The sequence below is a fragment of the Pundamilia nyererei genome, unplaced genomic scaffold (genome assembly GCF_000239375.1).
Source record: "Pundamilia nyererei isolate P.nyererei 1_Seehausen unplaced genomic scaffold, PunNye1.0 scaffold00007, whole genome shotgun sequence".
NCBI classification, from domain to species: Eukaryota; Metazoa; Chordata; class Actinopteri; order Cichliformes; family Cichlidae; genus Pundamilia; species Pundamilia nyererei.
In genome coordinates this window covers 2751374-2778019 of record NW_005187408.1, presented here as the reverse complement: position 1 = coordinate 2778019, position 26646 = coordinate 2751374, and the positions used below count along the sequence as shown (strand labels likewise).

Sequence of the window (26646 nt, the reverse complement as noted above, 5' to 3'; positions counted from 1 at the left end):
CCCAGTTTAAATCCCAACTCAAAACTCATGTGTTCAAATCTGCATATTCACTGTGAATCCACTGTTTGTTCATTTTATCTTGTGCTTTATTTTATTGTTCTTATTCTGCCATTGTTTTACTAAGTGTTTTATCCTATTGTAAAGTGTCCTTGAGTGACTTGAAAGGCGCTCATAAATAAAATTTATTATTATTATTATTATTATTATTATTATTAACACCACCACAACTAAGACTTGTAATATCCTAGAATTATAAAAGAAACAAACAGAACCTCGAACTTAAACACATTAAGTAAAGAACTCAAAACAAGTATCGAAGGCAAACAGTAGACAGTTAGATCCTGACTGGTCCTGTCTCAGTATTGGAGATAAGTAAGTAATTTTGCCACCTTTGTGCCACATGAATGCATGCTTGTACTTCTCTAACTTTGGAAATGCACATGGCTGGATCATAGATGAATATTTGTTTTCCCAAAAAGGAGTTCAAATTGCACATGTATAAGCTGCACAGTATAGCCTGCCTATGTGCAACAGCTGTGCTTTGTGGTCATTTCTTTTGTCCTGTCTTCCTCCCCTCACCACCAACCGGCCCCTCCCTGTGCGTGGTTCTGCCAGAGGTTTCTTCCTGTTAAATATACGTTTTTCCTTCCCACTGCCACCAAGTGCTTCCTCATAGAGGGTCATCTGATTGTTGGGTTTTCTCTGTATTATTGTAGGCTCTTTACATTACAATATAAAGCATCTTGAGGCGACTGTTGTTGTGATTTGGTGCTATACAAATAAAACTGAGCTGAATTGAATTTCTGTATTATGTGAGCTTCATCAAATGATTACATTGAGTTTAAGGAAAGAAGGAAAGGTTTCCAATACATACTGTGTCAACAAAAACTAAAGTTTTCCTTGGACATTTTGGCACAATATGAATGAATTTACGCAGGTAATACATTAAACCACAGTGTGGACTAGCCCCTCAAAGTACTTTTTCCATCCTTTATCATCCCTTCACTCATAAGTACCTTTCCATCTCTATCCTTGAGCTTCCTAACCTGCTGCACATCCTTTCCAGCTTGATCTCTCTGCTTAGCCAATCAATACAAGTCCTTTTCCTTCCTTAGTGTCCAGCCTCACATAGAACTCACTACAAGCCTTTTCCTTTGCCTCTTCTATTATCTACACATAGCCAGTAGTCCTGCCTAATGTCTTCATCAATCTGACAATCTAACTTTTGCTTTGCTAACCTCTTCCTTTAAATGCTTTCCTATACTTCCTCATTCCACTGCACTTACAGACAACACTACAGCCAGGAGGTGTTGGTTAAAAGTGTTTATTAGAGCTTAAAAGTGAATACATGCATAACTCCTAATATGCACTATGATCCAGAAAGCATTAAGTTTAAAAGGTTTATCACAATGTGCTCTTTCTGTACTAGATTGCAATTTTTTTAAGATAAAGCAAAAGAGGACCAACCTGCATGCACAATCTTACCCTAATGAACATTTTGCTGTTCGTCATGTTAAACAATCCCACCTGTCATAAACTGACCCACCAATTTCCAATTCAAGGACATTAGAGTTAAATCAGGGCTGCAACAGAACTGGAGGAGCAACCTCATCACCTGTGATTCACCTATGGCCCAGGAAGAACAGAGCTCCACCATCTGAACACAGCAGATGGTAAAGACTGAAAACCAAGTGACCAGAGGTACAGGCACCTGACCTATCAGAGCAGGCGCTCAGTAATGCCCACTCTGGCACAAGCAAAGAACATCTGGCATAAGAAGGATTAAGGCTGGGGGGAAAGAGAGAGTCACGGGGACATGGGACATGAGACTAACAATGAGATTGGCTCTCAAGAAGAAAAAATGGCTTGATGGAGTGGAGACAGAGGTGAGGAAAAGGCAAAATGGAGAGTTTTTAGAGTTTTTAAGAGCATTAAAGCCAGAAATCACACCAGGGTGAGCAATCATCAAAAAGATAGAAGAGATAAGAAAGAGTATCCTAAAATAGGAGGCTCTGTAATCCTCGCTGCAGCATTTTCGCCCTCAGCAGGACGTTCATGCTATGTTGGCTACCGTACGGACCCCTTCCCTCCTTTGGCAACACACTCAGAAACACCCACACACACACTGTCCACTCAGCACTCTAAGCATATCCCACAGCCACATGCTGAGGGGATCTGTTTCATAACAGGACCCTTTGTCTCCCTCTCTGTCACACACACTCTGTGCGCAATGGAAGACGAGAAAACGCACACAGGCGCGGATGCCCTACCGTTCGGGGATGAGGGCAGGTGTGTTCAAGCTCCTCCATTATTCCCAAAGACTCATGGGATGCAGCTGTGGTCCCTCTGATATGTGACTCAGCATCAGTGAAACGATGCCTCTCCTCACCACTCTGTCTCCTTCCTCTGTTCCCCCGCCCACTCTCCGCTCTGCCTCTCTGTCTGTCCTCTCCTCCTCATCTGATCCTCTCTGCTGCAGAGACGCAGACTCATGGCAGAGGCCTCACTCTGACTATTTTTTGGAATAAAAAAATCTGCCTTCCGCGTTTTAATAGCAATTTAAAAAGCGCCAAGCGCCGTCTGTTAGATCACAGTTATATTCCCGTTAGTCTTGCGCCATATTAAAGCTTTAACATAAAACACTTCTCCGAGTTAAAAGGCTTTTAACCCTGTCTGCTCAGGGGTGCCCCTTTAGGGTATACGGGAAACACCAGAGCACTCTTCTTTTGATTGCTTGACTCTATGTTGAAATCCTCACATGGGAAAACATATTTGGCACGACCTGTCTGTTTATTACTGTGTACTAACAAATGAGCACAGATTCAACCCAAAACAGTGAGGAGATGAATTAAGAGATCACACTGGCATCTTTTCACGAGCCGCGAGTGAATCTGTGTCTGCGTAAACGATCTCTGCGCGCCGAGGAGCTTTCTCCATGGCGACGGAAAAGAGGAGAGAGAGCTCCATGAGGTAGCCAATGAGAGAGGACCGCCAGTATACCCGGTGAGGATTGGTTGAGCAGGCCATAGCACCATCAGTGAAAAATGGCACTGAGTGGCACCGTTATCCGCCAAACACTGATTTAAATAGATGTATGTGGGTTTTCACGTGTCTAGTGTATGTGCTTATCTTTGTGTGAGATTTGTAAACAAACACGATTGTGGGAAAGAAGAAGCTAAAAAAAACTGTGCTGACTAGTTTAGTATCCCTCATTGCATAACTTAAGGTAGACCAAGCACCTATAAAGTACAGCAGTGCATTTGACTGTAATATGATCGTCGTATTTTAATATTTGGAGCATTTTCTTTAGGGTTAGATTCCGACCACTCACAAAAGTTTACCCTCCAAGCTAACGGGCAAAACTTACCCCCGCAAATCCCCACCAAAAAGAAGAAGAAAAAAGTCAACAAATGGAATAGGCATATAAATTGCGCATAAAGGAACAATTATTTTAATGTCTATATAGGGATGTCTTACCTTTAGAGATCCTCTTCTGCGACAAAAAGGCGCGACAGGTGCGCAAGAGGAATGCGCTCTGACGCGTCGTTGTTTCACCATGGCGGAACAAACAAAATATCACAATCAGACTCACTTTTTCTCTGCTTTGCTCTTTATAAAGTGAGTGAGCTGCGCAGCGGCAAAAGTGCAGCAGAGCAACAGCAAGCTGTTTGTCTACTCTGACCAAAGGACGCATCAGCTGCTCAGCGCTGATGAGCAGCGACAACTGTGGGCCATAGTCGATATAGCAGAGCTTACGGTAGACTTCCTCAGATTTGTACCTCAGCAAACGGCCTAATTCATGCAATCTGCAACTTCTTACCCTAATGAGAACAAGGGGAAAAAGCGTAATGTTGTAAAGACAAAAATAAGATGAATACTACAAAGAGCGTTTCTATAACCTGGAGTGTACTGTGCAGTCCTCCGGAACCTGGCGGAGTAATCACTGTCTTTTAATGTATAGAAAGCCGAAATAAGCTGTGTGAATGAAGGACAAAACACGCTTTGTGTTCTCATTATTGGACGCACTGTGTCTCTGTGGCCCCAATCTGGGACAGGAATCTATTGTCCTCTCCATGGACCGGTTTGGTTGCTGTGGAAACCAGCTTCACTGGGGTAGCCAGGCTTTGAAAAACATGGCAAAATAATGGTCCCAGTTCTAAAAATCCCCGGATTTATAGAATGGTTTAAAAGTTTTTTGTTTTGTAAATTTATATTGTTCTTGTTTTGTTTCTTTTAGTCAAATTGCGATGCAATTTTATTAAATAAAAAGAAATAAAAAGTCACTATAAACTCGTTTGAACCTCATACAATATTTTGGCTAATATCATATAAATTGACTTTTTGAGACCACTTTTGACACATTTTTTGCTCAGAAACTTTCTCTGATTTGCATTTTAAACTTCTTTAAGTTACATAAACGTGGTTTCTGTGTAAATTCTGAAAACGGTCGAAATTGTGAATATATTTTCAGCGCATGCTCTGTTTGCCACATCGCGCCAGACCTCAGTAATCACACACACTTACCTGCCAGATAAATGTAATCAGGTAAAAAGGGGAGAAGATAGGGCGCAGCCCGTAGGGATTGTACAACACTGCCACCTTGCGGACAGAGGTGAGATAGCGTGCCAGTTTATTGGTTGGGCGCTCTGTCGTCACTTCCGACATATGACTTTCCCCGGGAAGACGATTTGGCGCGAGCTGTTCTGTTGTTGTGTTGACCTGCCATAACCGTACGAATAAATAAGACAAAACCCCCCACTTCTCCCCATGGCTCCAGTGTCAAACCCTGAGAAAGACATGGACGCTCCGGACGGCGGTGAGTTTTGGGCCTCGCACTTCTGTTTTTGTTGACTTTTGGCGACATTGCGGTGGCAAAGCGAAGAAGCTAGCTGACACGTTAGCTAGTTCAGATTATGTTAATACGCCTGCTATCAGGCTTCGCTCATTAACACCCAAAGTGCCCACCGTTGTCTGCTTGCCAGCGTTTTCCACTGTAAAGGGAGTATTATTAAGGTTCAAGCAGGAGGACATGAAGGTAGCTACCAGAAGAGCGTTGATGCGAAGGTCTGTTAACTTCTGTGGCGCTTCGAGAACGACAAAAATCTATATAATGACCACCAGTAAGTCTGCAGACGTTTAAATTGAATGGTAAAAGAAACACAGGGTTCAGGTCGATCTGGCATGTGTGTATTATATGTTTGAAGAAACGAGTCAAACGGTCCTTCCTTATACTGCGTTGTCTTGACCCTCTCCTCAGACGATGGAAGTGAAGCCTGTGGTTTGGCGAAGACTCGCTCCAGACGGGAGAAACGGGAGAAGGTGGGGAGGAAGTCCGCACTGGAACAGCTCAAAAAGGCTAAGATGGGAGAGAAGATCAAGTATGAGGTATGTAAGGCAGCCATATCACTGGTTCCTGGTTTAAGGTGTGTGAAGAATGTGTTAAATTGCATCAAACACCTGTTTTAACTGTGTCACTGTGGCTTAATAAACAAAGCTGGTTAAGTCTCTCCATACTTCCTTTTACAGCATCTGTTTTTCACTCATTAAAATGATTCATGCTTTTCTCTATCCTAGGATGCTGTATGCAGGTGTCATTTCACAGTAGTACACCTGTGTTTTAACCAGTGTTGTGTTTTTCAGGTGAAGGAGTTCAGCAGTGTGTATGAGGAGGTGGACGAGGATGAGTACTCAAAGATGGTACGAGAGAGGCAAGAGGATGACTGGATTATTGATGATGGTTAGTGTCAGTTACCTCAGCCTGCTGTAGGAATATTTATACTGTGCCAACGTCACAATTGTTTTATTACCTCTCCTTTTTTTCCTTTTTTTTTGCCAGATGGAACAGGATACGTGGAGGATGGACGAGAAATCTTTGACGATGATTTGGATGATGATGTAGTGGAAGACAAAAGGGGTAAACACAAGGAGTTGATTACATTTTCTGGAGTAAGTTGTCCAGATCAGGTGCATGAATAGGTTTTGTTTGTTTTATCAGGAAAAGGAGGCGCCAAAGGAGCTGACTCAAGGAAGAATGTGAAGAAATCTGTCGTAGCCAAACCCAACAGCATTAAGAGCCTATTCATGAACAGCAACGTCAAGAGGCCTGCTGAGGTATGTGTTTGTTAGCATCTTTGATTTGCTTCTGTGAAAAATGCCCCGTGCAGTCTACATGTAATGATTTCCGTGCCTGCATGGTGCTTTGGATATTCCAGTCAATGTAAAGCTTAACAACATCCAGCTTTTTTATTTTTATTTTTTTTGTCGTTATGCATTTGTCAGATGTTTTTGTACTTTTGTCTCTTACAGAAAGATGTGGATCTGTCCAAAGATGACCTGTTAGGGGATATCTTACAGGACCTGCACTCTGAGGTTGGTAATTCTTCATTTAAACATGTGATAGTAGTCTGTAGTCAAGGCGTTTTCATCTATTAACCACACTTGAGATTACACATACTATTCTAAAACCTGCAATGTTTTATTATGTTTCTTTTCTCACCATTTTTTACTTTTCTCCTGTTTGGGCATGATGACATATTCCCTAATACGTTTTTTTTCTTTTAAAGGCTGTAATTTCTTTCTTTTGGTGTCTTAGCCTTTGTTAATGTGGCTTTTAAAATATGCTCTGTCTTTCCAGAAACCAGCTCTTCTGACTCCGCCACCTGTGGTGACTCTAAAGAAAAAGAAATCTGTGGGATCACCTATGAATCCCTTCTCTATCAAACCTCAGTTGCCAAAGGTAACTCGCTCCACCCTCCTAATCAAAGCATATTGATTAGCTCTTTAGACATGTTTATAAAGTGGCTTACCTGAAATTATAACGAATCATCATCCCTTTGATAGCAGGACTCACCCTCAGCTGCTGGGGTAAAGGCAAAAGTGATTCGAACGCCACCATCACACTCTGCCCCCAGGTCGTCAGTCCGTCCTCCTTCGTCCACATCTGCTTCTCTTGTGGCAAAGCAGAAGGTAAAAGTGGAAGAGCTGAATGAAGAAGACAAGAACGAAGAAGAAGGTAATGAAGATGGTTTCTAATCTCTTGCCTTTTTTTTTTTTTTTTTTGCTTTGTGAAAAGTTTATGCACTAACTTTACATTTTAACACGTTCCTCAGTGAATGATGCCATGGCATTTGATGAGATGGACTTTGATGAACCGATGGAGGTTGGCCTTGAGGAGGAGGCCCCTGTAGTGAAAGACGATGCGGAGTCTAAACATGAAGTAGCAGCAGTGACTGCAGTCAAAGTTGAGGCCAAAGCTGAACCTCAGGATCCAGTCCTCATGTGAGTTTTTCATGCCTTTAGTTCAGCCTCATTTTATTTCCCATAGTTGTAGTTCTATGGGTTGTGCTAAAATTGCTGTCTTTCAGTCCCGAGGAAACGAAGCAAGGACAAGGAAAATATAAAATGCATATAGCAAAATTAACCCGGTGCTTATGTGAGTCAATTTAAATGCTATTTAAACAGGTGTTTACTCCTGTGGCATCTGTTCCTCCCGTGTTTTACCTGCACATGCCGGTGTTTCTAAAGGAATTCGAAAAGCTAAATGCGATGGCTGATTATTGCATTGGGCTATTATGAAAATGACTGCAATTCAGTTCACTTCAGTGGTTCACAAATGTATCTGGGTCAAACAGCAGGGCTCCATACATTAAAGAAGAAGACAAAACATGTCACTCTTCTGTGTCGCACCTGCAGTCAATCCCCCACAAAACATTGCTGGACTCATTAAGGTCTGAAATGATTGTAGCTTTGAGTAACTCCAGATTAAAAATAAAGATGTAAGCCGTCTTGTTGTGTTGTTAACTTGCAGGAAGTCAAAAATGAATTCCCCAGCAAGTGAGCAGCATTTAAAGTTGTTCACATATATTGACTGCGTTGTGCAGTCACTTTGATGATTGCAGGTGCAGTTAGCATGACCCACAGAACTAATTATGCTCTTAAACTGGAATAGTTCACATATGAGCAGATGGGTTTTTAGCAGTTTCTTTGCTGTGTTCCTTGTCAAGGTCCAGCAGAATTGGAAGCTCTTGGGGACAAGAGGAGGAGGGCGGAGGTAACGACGCTCCGGCCGAGGTGCAGGTCGATTCCAGCCAACTTCCTCTGGTGGAGGGCCCGGACGGGGAGCAGGTTTTCCGCTTTTATTGGTTGGATGCTTTCGAAGACCCATACAACCAACCAGGTGGGTCCCATTTTCACCCACTGTGAGGATAAAATACAATGCGGTTACGTTTACTGTTTTTAAAAAATCATGGGCAGGTTTGTAGAGCTCACCCTGATATGTGAATTTAAATGAAAGGTGTGGTGTACCTGTTTGGAAAAGTGTGGATTGAGTCTGCAAAGTCTCATGTCAGCTGCTGTGTTAGCATCAAGAACATTGAGCGGACCATGTACCTCCTACCTCGCGAATATGTAAGTTTCATCTGTCGAAAAATGAATTACCTGTGAAAGTAGAAAGCTATGTGATTGTGTTGTTTAACTATGATTGAGTTAAGTAGTATTTATATTTGTTTTCCACTACACAATATTAGCAATTGAATATATGGAACTATATTTGTTGGAATCTAAAAAGTGAGATGTAAGTTTTATACAGAAATATCTACTGATTAAAAGTCTAATTAGTGTTTGTATTGCATTTAACAGAAGACAAACCCCAGGACCGGGGAGGTGTCCAACACTCCAGTAGGGATGATGGATGTGTACCAAGAGTTCAACGAGCTCTCTGAGAAGTTTAAGATCATGAAGTTCAAGTCCAAGGTCTGATTAGACTGTAAAGTGTGAATGTAGTCATGTTTTTAGCTTGTGTTTGATTTCTTTTTCTTGTCCTACAGAAAGTGGAGAAGAACTATGCGTTTGAAATTCCTGACGTGCCCACTCAGTGCGAGTACCTGGAAGTCAGATATTCTGTGAGCAGACTTGTATATATGCTATTCCCTCATTGTCCTCGCTTTATCCAGCTCTTTATGTTTAGATAAGCTTTAATCCTTTGGGAAATATTGTTTCGCAGGCTGAGTTCCCCTCGCTGCCTTCTGACCTCAAGGGGGCGACCTTTTCCCACATTTTTGGAACCAACACATCCAGTCTGGAGCACTTTCTCCTCAGCAGGAAGATTAAAGGCCCTTGCTGGTTGGATATCAAGTCACCACGTGAGTAGGAGATGTAGACTTTTACAAAGTTTAACTTTATCTGTTGGAATTTTGCAAAAAAATTCAGATGACATGTTAAACTTAGTCTCTAAACTTCACTGTGTCAATGTTAGAGCTAATGAACCAGCCGGTCAGCTGGTGTAAGGTGGAGGCGCTCTCTCTGAGGAGTGATTTAATCACAGTCGTCAAAGATCTCCCACCTCCACCACTCACTGTCATGTCCATCAGTCTCAAGACTGTCCAGAACCCTAAAACTCACCAAAATGAGGTCAGAACACACACGATCAAATATCCTGCCGGATACTGCGATTTTATGCTTTTTGCAAACAGACTGAAATACTAAAGAAGTGAGGACTCAATGCAGTCATTTTCCCCTGCAGATTGTGTCTCTAGCTGCGCTTATACACTATCGCTTCCACATGGATAAAGCTCCTCCTCAGCCTCCGTACCAGACTCATTTCTGCGGTGAGTTTTTTCATGGCGTTGCACATGAGAATGTAGTCTTTGTATGCATAGTTATTTATTGCTGTTTGTTTTAACAATCCCCAGCCTTAACGTGTAAAACAAAATGTCATTTAAGAAGTTAAACCAAAGACTAAATGAGTGGGCTTGTCATTTTATTATTTGTCTTCTCAGTTATCAGTAGACCAGCTGACTGCATCTTTCCTTATGATTTCAACGAGGCTGTGAGAAAGAAGGTGAGCGCGTATCCAGATGTAAACCTCAGCGTGTTTGCACTCATTCATAAACTGCAGCTTTAAACATGCATACTAACGTTTAGTGCACAAATCTGGGATTCATCATCTTCTGGATGTTGTCCATACTCTGCCTGTGGGACATTCCTGTCTATTTTTCCTCTGTTAATATACAGTACAGGTCACTTCGGACGAATATTTGCACAACGGGGTGCAACATGCTTCTTTTTTGTCCAGCATGTTAACAGTTTTCCTTTTGTTAATCACCATGTTCATTGGACACTTACGGATGTCTTAGTTGATTTTGACAATTCATATTAGCAAGCATTGGAGTTCCTCTTGTTTTTGCTCCATTCATCATACTGGACTTTTACTAGAACAAGCTTCACCTTCTGCTGTGCCAGTTATTTGTTTTAATTTTTTATTTTTCTATCGATGGTCTGTTATCAGTAGCGCATCGCTGCTATTGAGCGCGTTTAGGAAATTTCATTCTGCACAATACAGGGAACAGCTGTGACTGGCAAACACAAGCGTATCCGTGGTTATTTAGGGAGCGCTTGATTTGCTTTTTGTTTTATTGGTGTAGCACGCATTTCCAGTATCACTCATTGAAGTCTGGGAAGCCAAAATAGTGAATGTGATTAAAATTCAGTTAAGTTTGCTGCTTTACATTGAACTTGAATAGAAGAAGCAGGGTGCTGTATTTTAGTGAAGACACTGACGGTGTGACTCGCTCTGTTAGAATGGGAAGGTGGAGATCGCTTCTACAGAGAGGACCCTGCTCGGCTTCTTCCTGGCCAAGATGCACAAGATTGACCCTGATGTGCTGGTGGTGAGTAGGAGACGTTGAGATTGTGATAATGATTTTTAATTGGGTTTAAAGTTATATTGTTTTGTCTCTGGCTAAAAACACTGTACATGTTTGTTTTCTGTAGGGTCATGACATCTTTGGATTTGACTTGGAAGTTCTTCTCCAGCGCATCAATGTGTGTAAGGTTCCCCATTGGTCAAAAATTGGACGCCTCAGGAGGTCCAATATGCCCAAATTAGGGGTAAGGAAACAAATTTGCTGAGAATGTTTTCTTTGAACGTACTTGAAAGGAGAAAAAAAAGAAGCTTTATGTTCTGTCGTGCTGGTGCTTTTGAATCCGCAGGGTCGTAGTGCCTTTGCAGAGAAGAACGCCACCTGTGGCCGTCTGGTTTGTGACGTGGAGATCTCAGCCAAAGAGCTGATTCGCTGTAAAAGTTATCATTTGACTGAACTCACTGCTCAGGTGCTGAAGACGGAAAGAATCACAGTCCCACAGGAAGACATTAAAAACCTCTACAGGTAAATACATGTAAAGGGTAATTTCACCAAAAACACAGGATAAGAAGTACAAGTCATTTCTTTTGTATTATTCATCTATAAAGTTTCTACATGTTATTTCTTCGCTCACAAATCAATGTGGGAAATAATATGTGTACATTAATATATATATATATGAATATGTGTGTCAGTGACTCTCCTCACCTCCTGTACCTGTTGGAGTTGACATGGACAGACGCCAAGTTGATCCTCCTGATCATGTGTGAGCTCAACGTGCTGCCACTCGCCCTGCAGATCACCAGTATTGCTGGAAACGTCATGGTAATGCCGACAATGCTGCTCTTTCTTTAACATAATTTAACATGCACAATGATCTTATAGTTTGGCTGAGCCACAAAACTCAATTTGACAGTTTGCAGCATACCAGAGTATTAACAGTCAATTAGTCACATACTTATAATTATTTATTTATTTTATTTATTTATATTGCACATTTAATTATAACAGGAACATTGACCAAAGTGCTGTACAAGAATACAAAATACCTATTAAAATAACCTATAATATTGATACCAAACATCAAATATGAATTAACAAAAAACTCTCATGCTGTATTAAAAGCCAGTAAATAAAAATGTTTTTTAAGATAAGATTGAAAAAGATTGACAGCAGGAGCCTGTCTGATGTGTAGGGGTAAATTAATCCACAGCTTAGGCGCTACGACTGCAAATGCTCAATCGCCTCTGTGAACCAGCCTCGACCTCGGTATGGCTAAAAGCAAAAGACCCCTTGATCTAAGAGACCTAAAGGGTGCATAAGGCTGCAAGAGGTCAGACAAATACCTGGGAGCCTGTCCATTCAGGGCTTTGTAAGTCAACAATAAAAATTTTTTAAAGTAATTCTGAAGTGGTGAGGGAGCCAATGAAGAGAGGCAAGCACCGGGGAAATATGTTCACATCTTTTAGTACGTGTCAGAAGATGAGCTGCAGCATTCTGGACCAACTGCAGTCTTGTCAGGCAGGTCTGGCTAACTCCAGCGGAGTTGCATTAGTGCAGCTGGGATGTAATAAAAGCATGAATCGCCAAAAAATGATCTCACCGTAGATAACAGCCTCAGTTTGAAGAAAGACCACTGTACAACTGAGCTAATCTGTTTTTCAAAGGTGAAATTGCTGTCAAATATAACCCCAATATTTTTGGCATGCAATTTAATAAAAGGCTACAGACTGTGCAGGTTAAAATGGGAGGTGCTGGAATTGCCACTTGGTCCAACAATTATCACTTCTGTTTTGTTCTTATTGAAGTTAAGGAAGTTTGAGGCCAACCGGGATTTAACTTCACCGAGACACTGAAGTGAGGGTTCTAGTAATGCAGTCTCTCTCAGCTGATCAAGAAAAGCATAACAAGTCTAAGCCACAATAGCAATATCATCATCTGACATTTTGGTTTTAGGTTTCTCACACAAGTTTCCACACTTATTGTTTATTCCTTGGACTCCATATTTTTAAAAGTGATGCAATTCAGCCAATTTCCAAAAAGATGATTCTGTTCATCTTCAGTTTCAGCTGACTGCAGGTTTCTCCAACCTTATAAACAATGCGTTTGCATAATGAATGAACCCAGCACCACTGATAGAAGACCTCAAGACTGATCTGTAGAAGTCACTTGGATGAGTGTCGAAGCGTTTCTCCCACTGAAAACACCGTCAAGATAAACAATCAACTTTTTTGAGATTTCCTTACCTATACAATCGAACGTGCATCAAGACAAATGCAGATAATTATTTAGCAAGCAAACAGAGGAGCTGAAGGTGACGCTGGCTACTGAAGTGGGTTATGGGAACAGCCACAGTCCGTATCGTTATGTGTCTGCATGGCGTTGATGTCAGGGTTGTGGGTAAGATGTTGATATTTTTATGCTGGATTGTCATGTGCTTTCTGTATCTTGGTATTTTCTGCAAAGGCAACAGGTGAGATGTTGAAAGCAGCTTTATTCAAACAGAGTGCTCATTTCAAATAGCATAAAATTTAATTGTAGGGTCGTATTTTAAAGCAGTTGGTTTCAGGAGCTGCAGTTTTACATATTTGTGTTGGAAATGATAACTGTTTCACTGAGTTTTCAATTAATTCATTTTTTACGAGTTTCTTGATCTCATAAATTTAGCATCTAGTACCAATAACAGAATCACATGACCTTTGGTATCCAGCTTGATTCAGCTAAAATAGCAAACATGTATTTCAGGGCGATCACACCGTAGTCTTTCTGCCTTTCTGATTATTGAGTTGGGGCAGATTTACAGAGACTATAGACCAACTGATTTTTTGCTTTTTTTTTTTTTTTTAACAGAGATTAAAAATATGACATTTGAATTTATCGGCTAATATATAATTTTTTTTTTCCTTTTGTCTTTTGGACACACAATACAGTAAACAGACTTCCCACTCCCAACATTTGTTATTTTTACTTGTTTATTTACTCATTTCCGTTCTACTCAGCTCTGCTTGGATCAGCTCTTTGGTCCAAATGTGTGTGTTTCCAACAGGGAAGTTGCAGTGTGCCCTCTGGTGGGCAGATTATACAATGTCAGCACTCGTAACATGGGTTGACGGGTTTTTCTCCAATCTTTTATCTACTTTTTAAAATTTTTATAATGCTGATATCAGTAAAAACAACTAAAAATGCTGTCACAATCCACTCACACTTGTCTGACAAAGACGGTTTTACTTCACAAAACTATTATTCTTTCAAACTTCTGCCTTCATTCATTCATGTTTTTAACCGACTTGTTTCAAGTCCAAACTAACATGTTTTCCCATTTTCTTTGAGACAAAAAAAAAAATCCTTTTTTGACATCTTGTTCTGGAAGCTCTAATTGCCGTATGTGACAGAAAATGTCCTGGAAAATGAGTTTTTCCTCCCTGCTTTGTCTCTGCAGTCTCGTACTCTGATGGGAGGCCGCTCTGAGAGGAACGAGTTCCTGCTGCTTCATGCCTTCCACGAGAAAGACTACATCGTCCCTGACAAACCTTCTTTCAAAAAAGCACAGCTCGAGACGGTGAAGATGCAGCCAAATAACACACGCAGCTGAATTTTTGTTTTTTCCAAATTAGTTAATTGAAATAAAGCTCCTTCTTTTTTTTTTTCCAGGCTGAAGGCGAAGATGATGTGGATGCAGGCAAAGGCAAGAGGAAGAAGAAGGCAGCCTATGCTGGAGGTTTGGTGCTGGATCCTAAAGTTGGTAAGCACTGGGCATGTCTAAAAAATGTATTTACTCACCTTGTTTTTTTTCATGTTTACGCAATTATTTTAACTCTCTTCTTCTCATTTTTAGGTTTCTATGATAAGTTTGTGCTGCTGCTTGACTTCAACAGTCTGTATCCTTCAATCATCCAAGAGTTCAACATCTGCTTCACCACCGTGCAGAGGGAGGCTCAGAACTCCCAGAAGAAGAAAGAGGTAGTGTTCAAAAACTGTTCACAAGTTGTGTTTATAGGTTGAGCCTGTTGTCCAGCTACGTTAATGCTAAATGCTTCGGATTCAAGATTCAATTCATTTACACACTTTTGACTTGTGTTTTCATGGCAACAGGTGGATGACCCAGAGGAAATTCCCGAGATTCCAGATCCTAACCTAGAAATGGGAATCCTGCCCAAGGAAATCAGGAAGCTGGTTGAACGGCGTAAGCAGGTCAAAGGGCTCATGAAACAGCAAGACATCAACCCAGATCTCTACCTGCAGGTACACACGTGAACACACACTAGCGGTAGGGGTGGTATTTGTGAGCTGGTGTCAGAATAGAACAGAGAAGCTTTATTGTTATTGCATGTGACGTCTTTCGTGAATGAAAAGTCTTTTTTCCATTGGTACCTACTCGGATCGACTCACCACGGTTTTCCATTAGGTCATAGTACCTGGTACCCCCTGCTCTGACAAGGGCTCCAAAGCGATCCGAGCAGGTACTGAAATGTGACGTCATCAGACGTCATCAGACTTGTAAACAAGACGCCACTGATCAGCCAATCAGTGGCGTCTTGTTTACGAAATTCAAAACCACTCCAGCAACGAGGGAAATGGCTACAAGAAACAACGCCGTGGTCCCCAAGTCGGACGAAAAGTCACAGACGGAGCAGCAGGTTTATCGTCGCCTCGATGTCCACCTTTGTTATAGCGTTCGTGTCGCATACTAATTACGTCACGGGATGCTCAGACGTGTTGCTATAACAACAACCAAGCACATTGGGTGGTATTCAATTGTTATGCAAAACCAGACTATCCGAGTCAAGCCCTGGCGAGTCGATCCGAGTAGGTACTAATGGAAAGACGGCTAAAGTTGCACACATACTCAATAAATGAAAAACAATATGTAATAATATGTAAAAATCAGTGCAGTGTATGAAACAGTGTACCTAAGAAATGGCAGAAACTTAGATGAGACTGATTGAAAGCGCCACACCATATCATATCGGATTAATTAAATCTGTTGTTGAATATTTTGCTGCGCTGCACTCATTTTAGCCGGTTTTCCCATTGGAATATTTTTGTCCCTCAGTACGACATCCGTCAGAAGGCTCTGAAGCTGACTGCTAACAGTATGTACGGTTGCCTGGGATTCAGCTACAGCCGCTTTTACGCCAAGCCACTTGCTGCCCTGGTTACACACAAGGGTAGGGAGGTGAGTACACAAACACACTGCTGACTTTGTAGGCTATGTGGACCTCGAGCGTTTTAGCTGTAAAGCTTTGTTTTTAGAGCAGTATCTGGATCTATAAAAGGCACCAAATACACTGAGACTGATTAAATACAAGTTTATCCTACTTTCTTTTGAAAAGTGTAAAGAACAGTCCAACGTTCATCCACAAGAGGGCACTGCTACATTATATTCAGCACTGTGCAACACTCCTTACTCTGGCCTATTTTCTTTGACTTGTCATTTGTTTTCTGCTTTATCCTGACTCACATTTGTTTCTACAAATGTCTTTGTTTCTCCCACACCCTGTGCCCTTTTCTGTCTCCCAAATATGATTACATCTTCAATTTCATTTAGTCAGAATAAGAGACTTTCCTTATTTTCGGTGATATCAGTGACACTATGCAAGTATTTTCCAATAACAGAATGCCACGGGCACTCTTGAATCTAACGCTCTCCATTTAAAGTCTCATTGTGTAAGCACTTCTTTCAACACACAAATGGAATGACAGTGGCATGCACGCTCAATAAATTGGTGCAAAGCAGCATGTGTACTGCATGACATAAACAGCTAAAGCTGGTATTGTAACTGAACACCCCACAGACACACACACGAGCACACACACACTCACACTCTCCCACTATGTCAGTGGTAGTACTCATGTTCATTTAATGAGCTCTAACAGTACAAGTCCTCAGCAGAGGCATCAGGCTTTGCCTCAGGGGAGTCCTTCATTAAGATCCCCTTACACACTCATTGTGCTCCCTAATAGAGGGCAGGGCAGTAACTCACTGTGCGTGTTTGTTATTTTGTCAGTCCGTTTGGGCCTCCAGTCATGCTTGTTGTTCAGCTGACAGAGCTACATTGTTAAAGTTGTGTATTGGATTTGCTGCTGCAGGTGGGAGTTTCTGTCCCTCAACACTTCACCGCTTATATCTTGTAGTTCGTATTTATCAACAGCCTGAGGTAGATGGGTTCATTTACATTTGTACCTCCTGCTTGCTTTACATAATCCGGGAAGCATCACCATTCTCGTGTAAGGAGTAGACTAGATTTCCATTATTCGAAGGCTTTGCTCTTGCCCGTGTTGCTAGATTTAGAAGCCCTAATTTAATCATGTGGAATAGACTTACAGCTAGCAGCTATTTTCACAACCTTTCTTGTTGATTTATTTGTTGTATAAAAACTGAAACCTCAAAGTTATTTATCACAGGAGGGCCAGAAATCCAAATTTAGTTGGAGAAAATGCTGAACACAGATGTCACCATTAGTGAGTCACATTAAGATAGTTATATGCTACACCTTCAAGCTGATCACTCTGCTGGTGCCTGGAAGTAAGAAGGTTTCACTAGAACAGATTAGATTGGGTACATTGGACATCAGTATCTGTATTCTCAATGTCCCTGAAGCAAAAGGGAGTTTGCATCATACATAATGGGATTATACATATCTAACCAAGGCTGTATTAGAAACCTGTGAAGCATAAGTGGTGTAACAGTAAAATGATGCAGCTGGATCTCTTTTGTAATGGTGGGACTGGAAGGATGTGAAATTGTCCTTGCTTTTGAAAAATTCTAACAACAACTGATGTGTATATAAAATATGTTTTGTTTTTTGTGCTTCATGAACAAAACATTTTCATCATGTCCGCACAGAAATGGAGCATTTTTGTTGCCCATTATCCATAGCATGCTAACAGGATTACCATTAAGAGCTGAGGAGACATCATCCCAATCTATATCTGAATCTGGGACTCCTTTGCCCCCATATGGAGCTCACACTGACGGTGGCGAGTCCTTGTTACGGTCAGTATAAAAGATGGAGGTAGCTACAGCGATTGGTTTCTGAAGCCTTGAAGAGTGTTTTCATTTCAAATGCAGGTTTATTTTTATTTTTGTTTTTTATCCTGAAGCTATGCCCATATTTAATACTGTTTGTGGTACTTTGTGTGGATGGCTGTATCCTCAGTGTTGAGAAGAGGGCAGGGTGTAGATTAGGTTTGGTCGACTGACCCGTTTGCCACGGAATATCGAACCGTCCTCGAGGCCTGGTGCGAGCCATGCGCGTCTGCCCCAGGCTTCTTCCACCCGTCCTATCAAAATAAAGCATAAAAACATAAATTACTGTTATTGAAGAGTCGCTTGGTTACCTGATTTTTACCTGATTATCTGTTGCAGTTACTCCTCAATGAAATGATTATTCCTTAATTAGTATTATTAATAATTATTACTCTAATTAGTATGTTCAGCGGTAAATGGACTTGTTCTTATGTAGCGCTTTTCTACTCTACTCAAAGCGTTTTATATAACACGCCTCAGTCACCCCAGCACTTTTTTCTTCCTAAGTGGTGCTTTCTAACATTCACATTTTCATGAACGCATCAGAGGAGCAACTTGAGGTTCTGTATCTTACTTAGACATGCAGACGGGAGCAGCCAGGCATTGAACGGCCCACCTTTCAGTTAGTAAAGTCCCTACATCCTGAGCTACAGCCACCCAAGTATGAAGTCAACCTCCAAGCATCACAATGTGACACAAATACATTTGCCAGGATCAAATACCTTACTACTCTACAGTTATCCTTACACAGTTGCTGAACATTATAAGCCTTTATACAGAAGGTTATACTGGTGTTATGTCTCATTAGACTGCATTGGGTTTATCAAGGTGTACTTAATAATGTGTCAGCTGAGTGTTTATACTAATAGTGATTCAGATGCTTTGCAGGTTTGTTGGAAACTAAAATTTCCTCCAAAGTTTTCTAAAACTTCTCAAGTTGTCCTGTGTGGCGAGGAGGCTGTAAGCAAATTGGATGTAGGACTTCAGTACACTACAGAGTGATGTGCGTCAAAAAGGTCATCAGTCAGTGTGCGGTGTACACACACGTACCTCAGCTTGCTGATGAAGCAGGAGATCCCACTTCACACAATCTTAGTGTTTTGTTTACTTTGTATCTATGATCCTACCACAGCTCTATTTATATAGCAGCTTGTGTGTTTGGAGAGCGCGTGGCTTCAGCACCAGCCTGCTGATAATAAGGCAACATGCTGTGGAGGATATTCTTTGAAATTTACTTTTTGTCAGTTTTACTTGTATATAAGTGTGTGTGTGTATAAATCTTATAGCATCTAAAATAGGATTTTTGTAGGACAGTTTTTCCAGCACTTGAGCATCGTATGCTCGTCAAGGAAAAGCAGCAGATCAGCAGTAGTACGAACCAAATGTGTCTGTTTTACTGAATTGTACAGAGTCCTAAAGTTAACAGGAGGCAAGCCGAGTAGTTCTCGGTAGTTTCCGACTGCAGCGAGCCAGAAAAGCCAGCTGGCATTTATAACTGGGTTTCTAGTGTATTTGTGGGCATTGCCATTTGCACTCCCACCCCCATTTTAATCGTCACATTTGCACTCCACTTTCATCTCATGATTTAGGAGGCTTTTTATTTTTGTAATTGTAACATGTACACTGATCACCACTCTGTCCACAGTGTAAATCCACCCTGCTCTCGCGCCCCTGCGTGCGTTCCCTTCATCTGTTTGGATGAGTGTCCAGAGTGAATGTTCATGTGTTCTCTGTATTTATTGATTGGCCCGGCTCTCATCTTTCTCTCGCTCTCGTTTTAAAATGAGGCCTAACCCCCCAGTGTGGCCGGATGGCTCAGGCTGCAGGCCACGGCAGTGTCTCAGCCCTGGGCTTAGATGGGGGTTGACAGACCCTTGGCTGTGGACCTTCTGATCAAATTTGCCAACTTAAGAGGGGAAAGCCCCCCACTTACATCTCCTCCTGATTCTTGTGCGTCTTCCTTGGGTATGTCTTCTATCGTGTGTGTGTGTGTGTGTGTGTGTGTGTGTGTGTGTGTGTGCGCGCGCGCGCGCGCGCCCGCGCCCGCATGTGTTACTACCCATCTGTGTGTGCGTGCACAAGTGCTACTGGCCGAACTCTGCCCTTTGTCGGGACCATTTGTTGTGGCCCTGTTCTGTCCTGGTATGTGTGGGTATTAAAGGGGGGGATGATGGGTATTAAGAGGAAGGTGAAGGTTTAGGATTACACAGTCAAGGGTCCTCCACAGATTGATGTCCCCCTCACTCCCTCAGCGTTATTTTGGGTTCTTTTGTATGTTCGCCAGAGAGCATTTGGGTGCAGAGAAATGGTTGTATGACACAGACAGACAGCTTGCACACATGTGATTATTTCGTTTTTAATTTTATTTATTTATTTTTTGTTAATGGGTTGATAAATGCATCTGTCACACCAGAAAGATTTTTTTTTTGGCCACAGGCTGCTGGATCTCCGAATTCATCCACTAAATGAGGAGAATTTAATTTGGGGGGGGAAGGTTTCCGCAAACCTGCTTAGGGATGATGAATCAGCTGCAGGCTTAGAACAACTACATGATTTTTCCGTCGTTGACCTGTGTTATTGTTAATGTTTCTAGTCACTTGAAATGGCAAAGAGTCTGTACTTGAATTTAATTTGTGTTTATGAAATCAGAAGCTGGCTTTTTAAAATTCTCAATTGTTTAGTTTGGCCTGCTTCTCTTGCATGATGGTGTGTTTACGTCGTCCTAATCGAGTGATGTTCACAGCGCAGGCCGAGGGAAGCTGCTTATTGTTGCGGATCGCAGATTGGTTTGACCTTTGACCCTTTTGCCTGCAAATCTGACAACCATTAGCAGGTGTGTGTCTCTCCGGATGGAGGGTGACTCCTAAAAGCCATTCTGCTGTAATTGAGTCTCTGTCCTTGTGTTTAAAAACAGCCTGACAGGAGCTCGTAGTTGACATTATTGGCTGGCATGCAGAGTGAAGATAGAAGCTGGCTTCTGTAACGGAGCTGAGGGTGCAGAGAGGTCAGAGTTTGGTTTAGGTTAAACCCTCTCCCGTACGTACGTGTGTGCAAGGGTGCATGTGCTCGTAATGAAGTCTAAGTAAATATTGTTGCCCCTGGTGTCCCTTGTTCTGCTTCTGTATCATCTCTCTTGTCTCAAGAATCGCAAATCAGTTCCCAGAATTAGACACAGAAATACCTGAACCAACCTATCACGTCTCATTTGTGGTCGCATCTGTCAGACTGCATGCTCTGATGTCATGTGAGTAAATACTGTTGCCCTCATTTCTTTCATTGAGGGTTTCAGAATCACAGTGGTCATTTTTACATTTCCCTGAATTAGACATAAGAATACATAAGCCTGCCTACTCCGCCGGTGCGTTTGGGGAAATGAGGGCTGCGATGTTTCCATGATCCTGTAGTCCTCTTAAAGAGTGGGCTTTTCTCTTGATAGGAGTGGACTTAACAAATAGTCACATGGGAGCAGCGCTGCTATTCTGGCATCAATAGCGTGTCTGTGAGGGCGGACGGTGGACCGCGCAGGGGCTCAGAGTTTAAACGGCGACTTCGTAACACCTGCTAATGAGGCCATGTGAGAATGAGCTTATGGCAGAGATTATAATTGATAATGGATTCATCTGGCGTGCATTTGAATTTATTTGTTTACTTTATACCTTTATTTTGAAAAGTTCTATATAAATACTAATAAACTAAATAAGGGTTTGTTTTCTTTCAGAATTATTTATTCTATGGATTTTGTTCCCACATAAACATGTTTTATGAGTGAGCAGCTATTTAAATTTTACATAAAGAAGAACCACATTTTGAGTCTTTGCAAACGCAGCTTTTAACATTTTAAAAAAGATTAACTTCAGTAGCACAAGTTTTTAAAATTCATTTTAGTGACTTTGTTCTAAATCAATGGCAGCCATACTGCGTAATAATTAGTATTAATAATATTAGTAAATAATTCATAATAACAATACTAAATTATCAATAATTATAGTGACTGACCCCCAAAAAGAGCATTACTATTTACCCTGTGGAGTGAGTTGAATTTATTTATAGTGTTAGCTTTCAGTGATTAGTAAAACCAGATATTTGAGATTAAATCATCATTATTCCACATTTTGTTGCATGCCAGTGCTTTTTTTTCCCTTTGCTTTGCTTTTTGGGAACCATTTCTTTCTCAAATTCACTCCCCACCAACCAGTGGCATATTTAGTTGAGTACTTCGACGGTCTAGCATCTTTCAAAAGTTAGTAAGTCCCTCTGACTGTTGCTTTATTCCCCAGGCGCTCACTCTATTCGATAGAGCCATAGATTTGATTTGGCGTGGATTTCAAAAGCATGAATAATCATTTAAATTCATGATAATCATGATTTAATTATTGGCCACAATAATTTTCACTACTTTTTTTTTTGTCTTCATGACAGCTGTATTGCACCCCCATTTAAAAATAAATAAATAAAAGTAATAAAAAGTCTGGCTTCACTGCTGCCGTTGTGTTTCTTCCATTATATTGCTTATTTACTTGACAACGTATTAAAAACTTGGCTGAGAAAATGCAGTGAGATACCAGGATGCGCCTTTTCCTGCTATTAAAGTACAGTATTATAATTGAGCGGACAGCAGGAGGATTGTTGTCATTGTTGAGTTATTTTCAATCAGTGTCGGCGTTTGTGATCTTGGCCGGTTGTATTAAATCAGTCACAGCTTTACAACAGATTGACCTTCCCGATGGCAGACATGAGAACACAGCTATGGCATCTGCCAGGACAGGTGTGTGTGTGTGTGTCTGTGTGTATGTGTGTGTTGTGCTCTGTGCTCGTGAATTCTTGCGTGCAAGCGAAATCATTTTAGTGAAAGAAGGACTTTCGGTCTCTGTGGGTGTGTACGGAGGTGTGTGCAGATATAACTTCACGGTAGCAGAAGAGAGCCTGTAAATCTTTTATGCATCTTTGCGTGTGCGAGGCTGTGTTCGTGAAAGAGTTTTGCAAACGTGTGTGTGTGTGTGTGCTCAAGTGCCTTGTGGACATGTTGTGTGTATGTCACCCCGCCACCCCCCAGCTCTGACAGTGGTGTGTTCCTCCACAGGTGCTATTTCAGTCGACCGACTGTCATCCCAAAATGCTTTTCAGCTGAGTGCTTTTCAAAACAATCGTCACTGGTGCCCCAGACTCTTTTTACAAGGGCCCTCTGCTACACAGAGGTTTAACATGCCGCTTCTGATCTGCTGATCAGCAGAAGGATGTATGTGGTGTGTATGTGTGTGTGCCAGAGTTCAAGATGTAATGATAATGGGGGGGGGTGGGGGGTCTCGCGCATTTATCTTTTGTCTTTACTGCTGCCTTTCAGTCTGCAAACCACTCATCACTCAACCAAGCAGGTCAGTTAAGACTAATATTCTTATTAAAATGACAGCCTGGCAAAAGACAAAAGATATTTTGATGAGAAGTGTATGAGGGTTGGGGGGGTAGTGGATTCAAATAAAGAATACACGAGATTGACGTGACAACAAGACATGTAAGGCCCTAATAGATGAGGCCAACAAAAAGCTGAGCAACAGCTGGGAAAAGGAGGATATCACAACAAGGCTGAACCACTCATCAATTAGCATGACAGGGTGCAATAACGCACAGCTAATGGGTACAGCTCGTGTGCAGGCACACAGGTGCGCATGCAAAGACATGAGGCGCTGTTAAAAGCACTAAATGAAAAGCTGTGAAAAGTCAAGTCAAAGACGGTGGGAAAATGCAGCTTTTAAAGTGAGGTATTAGGACGGGTATTAAAAAGTGTCGATGGGTTTGTGTTAAGCGGCTTTGTAAAAATATTCAGTCTGAAATCCATTGCTCCCTTTTAAACTTTGATTTAAAGTCTGAGTTGTATTCAGCTGGACAGGAGGTGTTATTTCCTTTAGACTTTGCCTCCTGTAGTTGTTACTCCTGGTCACTTTTTTCTTTTCTGGGTTTTTTTTTTTTTTGGCATCTTTGAATGTTGCAAACTAGTGGTAGTACCACTTAACCAAAGTACATCTTCTGGAGCCCTGAAGTCTGTGTGTTCGAGGCACAAGGCAGATTTGTTGGGTACATTAGGTTTTAAAAATGAGTAGTGCAAAGGAAAAATGCCACATGGAAGCTGCATGTCAGTGTAAAACTTGTGCAGGAGTACCGCACTAATGCTTTAACTGCTGAATCTAAACTTGGAGCGTCTGAAAATGCTGCTGCTGCTGCCAACTGCAGTGTCTTGACTCTGCTGCAAGTCACAGGTTTATGTTTATTGCAGGGTTTGCATTCAAGTAGGGCACACTGGTTGGATAGCAAAGCGTTGCAGATGTGTTCTTGATGGCCAGGTGAAAAATGTTGAGTTTGTTAAATAAATCTTTTGCAGTGATTACAAAAGCTATTTGTTTACATGATTAATTAAACTGTGGGTTGTGGGGCGTTCACCTCTTTCAGGTACTAAAGTAGGACATGGTAGAAAACATTTGAGAACCATTGGTTTAGGTCAGTGCAGATCTCGCGATACCATATGTGACTATGTGATATTCAGTATGACCATATTAATGTGAACTAAACATCTGCAGTAGGTATGTGATTATTTCTTTCAAATCAAATGAACCAAAGCTAGGCACTCTAGGGTCGAAGACTGTGGCACATAATCTCAGTGCTTTTGAAATGGCTGGTTTGAAGGCGGGGCTAGGACTTTGACCACTCAGAGCAGCGGCTGATGTTGCTGCATACGCACAGAATAGAATATATTCTACTTATTGCAAGGTATGTCCTTTTATTTGGCGTTTCAGTCCAAGGAATGCAACCTGACATGTGAGCCCTCACATGCAATGTGGCATCAAAAGGAAGGATGAGGTGAAACTGATTACAAACGTGAGAAATTCAGTCTCATGTGTTCTGTCCTGATCCTTCACTTTGCAGGAGCACTTGTCAGCGAGCTGCTCAATTACTGTCCGGTCTATTTACACTGTATTAACACCAAGGAGCCGGAAAGGATGAGAGGCAGGAATGTTAGAAAATTGGTTTTATAGTGTGAGGGAAAAAGAGCGACTCTGTAATTGGAAGATTTTGAATAGATTATCTAAATTCACTTTGTAGAAAATGGTTAAACTAAGGGAAGCAGCTTCACTGGTTGCAGGTATTAAGATGGCAAAACTCAGTCAGAAGTAATGATTGTAAAAATTGAAAGAACAACTCTTATTTCGTAGCTGGAGCGAAAATGCGATCGGCGCAAAAAGCCGAGCGAGGGTACAGACTGATCCGATCAATTTGATTGATGTTAGCAGGTTAACATTAAGCACTGTGAGCCCCTCTGCTGAGTTTTTTCAGATGTTTGGCCCAGAATGAGCGTCATTCACGGTGCTGACGAGTGCAGTCATCACGGTGAAGACATACATGCACTCTTTTTACCCCCTGGGGATGTGTGTTTGCATTGGTTCGTATAGTATGTGTATGCCGGTATGCGTTTAAAGATGAGCGCACGTGCACACACACTGTCAGTTGCACACATTCCAGCGTCATGGTCAAACGACTTGTCTTTCACACAGTTCATTCCTTAAAAGCAGTCTGTCCTGCTGGAACTGACAGCATATGGAAAACCTGTCTAAATGAGTCCACACATCAATTACATCAACGCATTCTCACCTCCTCGCTTGTCTGTCTTTCCCACATCTCCCCATTCATCACGTCTCTGCACTTTTTATTCAGTCCGTTCCATCATTTCAGCTTCGTCTCCTGGTTCTTTCTCCTTTCAATGCTTTTATTTTGCTGTTTTGTTATTATAAAAAAAAAGTATTACTGGAGATTTCAAGATGGAGTACAAAAGCAGAGTTTTAGCCGAGTTTTGTTGATGTGATGATTGACACTGTGAGGATAATGAGCATGGCTAAGTTTCTCTAAGATGGTTCTCGTTTACTGTCTTCATCAGCAGGCCTGCATTAAAACATTGTCCTGGGCTCTGTTGGTGGGCGTGTGTTGTGCCAAGTAGCAATAAGCAATGAAATACAATCCATGGTGTCTATTTGATGACTGCATTTGTGAATTTTAAGATCTATCATGCTCGGACTCTGTGGGTTTTTTCAAATTATTTTTCCCTTTTCTTTATTCTCCTACATGTTTTGGCTGTTAGCTGGAGAACTTGAACTTCATCTTGTGATGTTTGCACTTGCTTTCTTTCGAATGGGACATTATGATGACTTATTTAATTTTTGCATTTAAGGAGTGGGAAGGTGACGTTTAAGGCTTTATATGCTGGCTTTATAGACAGCTAAGGTGAATGATTGTGGTTGAGGGTTAGATTAATCAACAAAGGTTATATTTTTGTTATGTCTGTAGAAAATACAAATAAATAAATAATATTAATGCTTTCTGTCACATTCATCTGTAAGTTAATTTGTCCTTTTTGGCAAATGAGGTCAACTCAGACTGTAAGTGTTACACACTTACAGTTACACAACTAATTGTGATTTTTGGCTGATGTGGTGATTTGGACATTTCATTCTTATAAATGCTCTTTATTGTGACGCCTGTGCCTGCATTTTGTCCTGCAGTGGTGTCTGAACACCATCAGGATACGTTGGGTTTTGTTTAGAAATGTTCAAGTCAACAACAAACGAGGGATCTAATTATCAAATTAGCATTCCCATTGGGGTAGTTTATCTTTAGTTGCATTTGAATTTCCATGAGTTTTACTATGTCATGATTTATATCCTGCTGATTTTATAGTGTATTTTTTACTTTTTTGTCATTTTCCAACTTGAATTTTAGCGTCTGATGCAAATAATTTGGCTTGAAACGGCTCCTTTGTCTGATTATGTGACACTCGCATTGTTATCTTTATTTCTGATAATCCTCTGCTTCGTAAAATCATATTACCCAAGGAAAAAAAACGTGTTGCTTCAAGTTTTACTTTTAATGATTCAAATATGGGAGGAATCTTTGCTGCAATTTCACACGCCTGTTTTGGTGCTTTTTTTTTTTTTT

General features: G+C 41.3%; 2 protein-coding genes across 4 annotated transcripts in view; one reads left to right on the top strand and one right to left on the bottom strand.

Annotated features, from left to right (window-relative positions):
* Positions 1-3701, bottom strand: part of pcyt1ba (phosphate cytidylyltransferase 1B, choline a) — a 10856-nt gene extending 7155 nt beyond the window's left edge. The window contains exon 1 of one of the 2 annotated variants that reach the window (XM_005722526.2): positions 3478-3701. In XM_005722526.2, the coding sequence (XP_005722583.1) occupies positions 3478-3558 (81 nt within the window). In that variant the 5' untranslated portion in view covers positions 3559-3701. Of the gene's footprint in view, positions 1-2270; positions 2434-3477 lie in introns of those variants that run through there. The other variant, XM_005722527.2, reaches the window with a different exon arrangement.
* An 852-nt stretch (positions 3702-4553) lies between these two features.
* The window catches only part of pola1 (polymerase (DNA directed), alpha 1), a 64796-nt gene continuing 42703 nt past the window's right edge, over positions 4554-26646 (top strand). Inside the window, exons 1-26 of one of the 2 annotated variants that reach the window (XM_005722524.1) lie at positions 4554-4816; positions 5258-5385; positions 5641-5737; positions 5837-5914; positions 5996-6111; positions 6307-6369; positions 6635-6736; positions 6844-7012; positions 7110-7278; positions 8004-8176; positions 8294-8406; positions 8638-8751; positions 8826-8900; positions 9002-9140; positions 9254-9408; positions 9521-9605; positions 9777-9838; positions 10578-10667; positions 10771-10887; positions 10990-11165; positions 11336-11465; positions 14080-14199; positions 14292-14382; positions 14476-14600; positions 14733-14882; positions 15694-15816. In XM_005722524.1, the coding sequence (XP_005722581.1) occupies positions 4768-4816; positions 5258-5385; positions 5641-5737; positions 5837-5914; positions 5996-6111; positions 6307-6369; positions 6635-6736; positions 6844-7012; positions 7110-7278; positions 8004-8176; positions 8294-8406; positions 8638-8751; positions 8826-8900; positions 9002-9140; positions 9254-9408; positions 9521-9605; positions 9777-9838; positions 10578-10667; positions 10771-10887; positions 10990-11165; positions 11336-11465; positions 14080-14199; positions 14292-14382; positions 14476-14600; positions 14733-14882; positions 15694-15816 (3009 nt within the window). In that variant the 5' untranslated portion in view covers positions 4554-4767. Of the gene's footprint in view, positions 4817-5257; positions 5386-5640; positions 5738-5836; positions 5915-5995; positions 6112-6306; positions 6370-6634; positions 6737-6840; positions 7013-7109; positions 7279-8003; positions 8177-8293; positions 8407-8637; positions 8752-8825; positions 8901-9001; positions 9141-9253; positions 9409-9520; positions 9606-9776; positions 9839-10577; positions 10668-10770; positions 10888-10989; positions 11166-11335; positions 11466-14079; positions 14200-14291; positions 14383-14475; positions 14601-14732; positions 14883-15693; positions 15817-26646 lie in introns of both variants that reach the window. The other variant, XM_005722523.1, reaches the window with a different exon arrangement.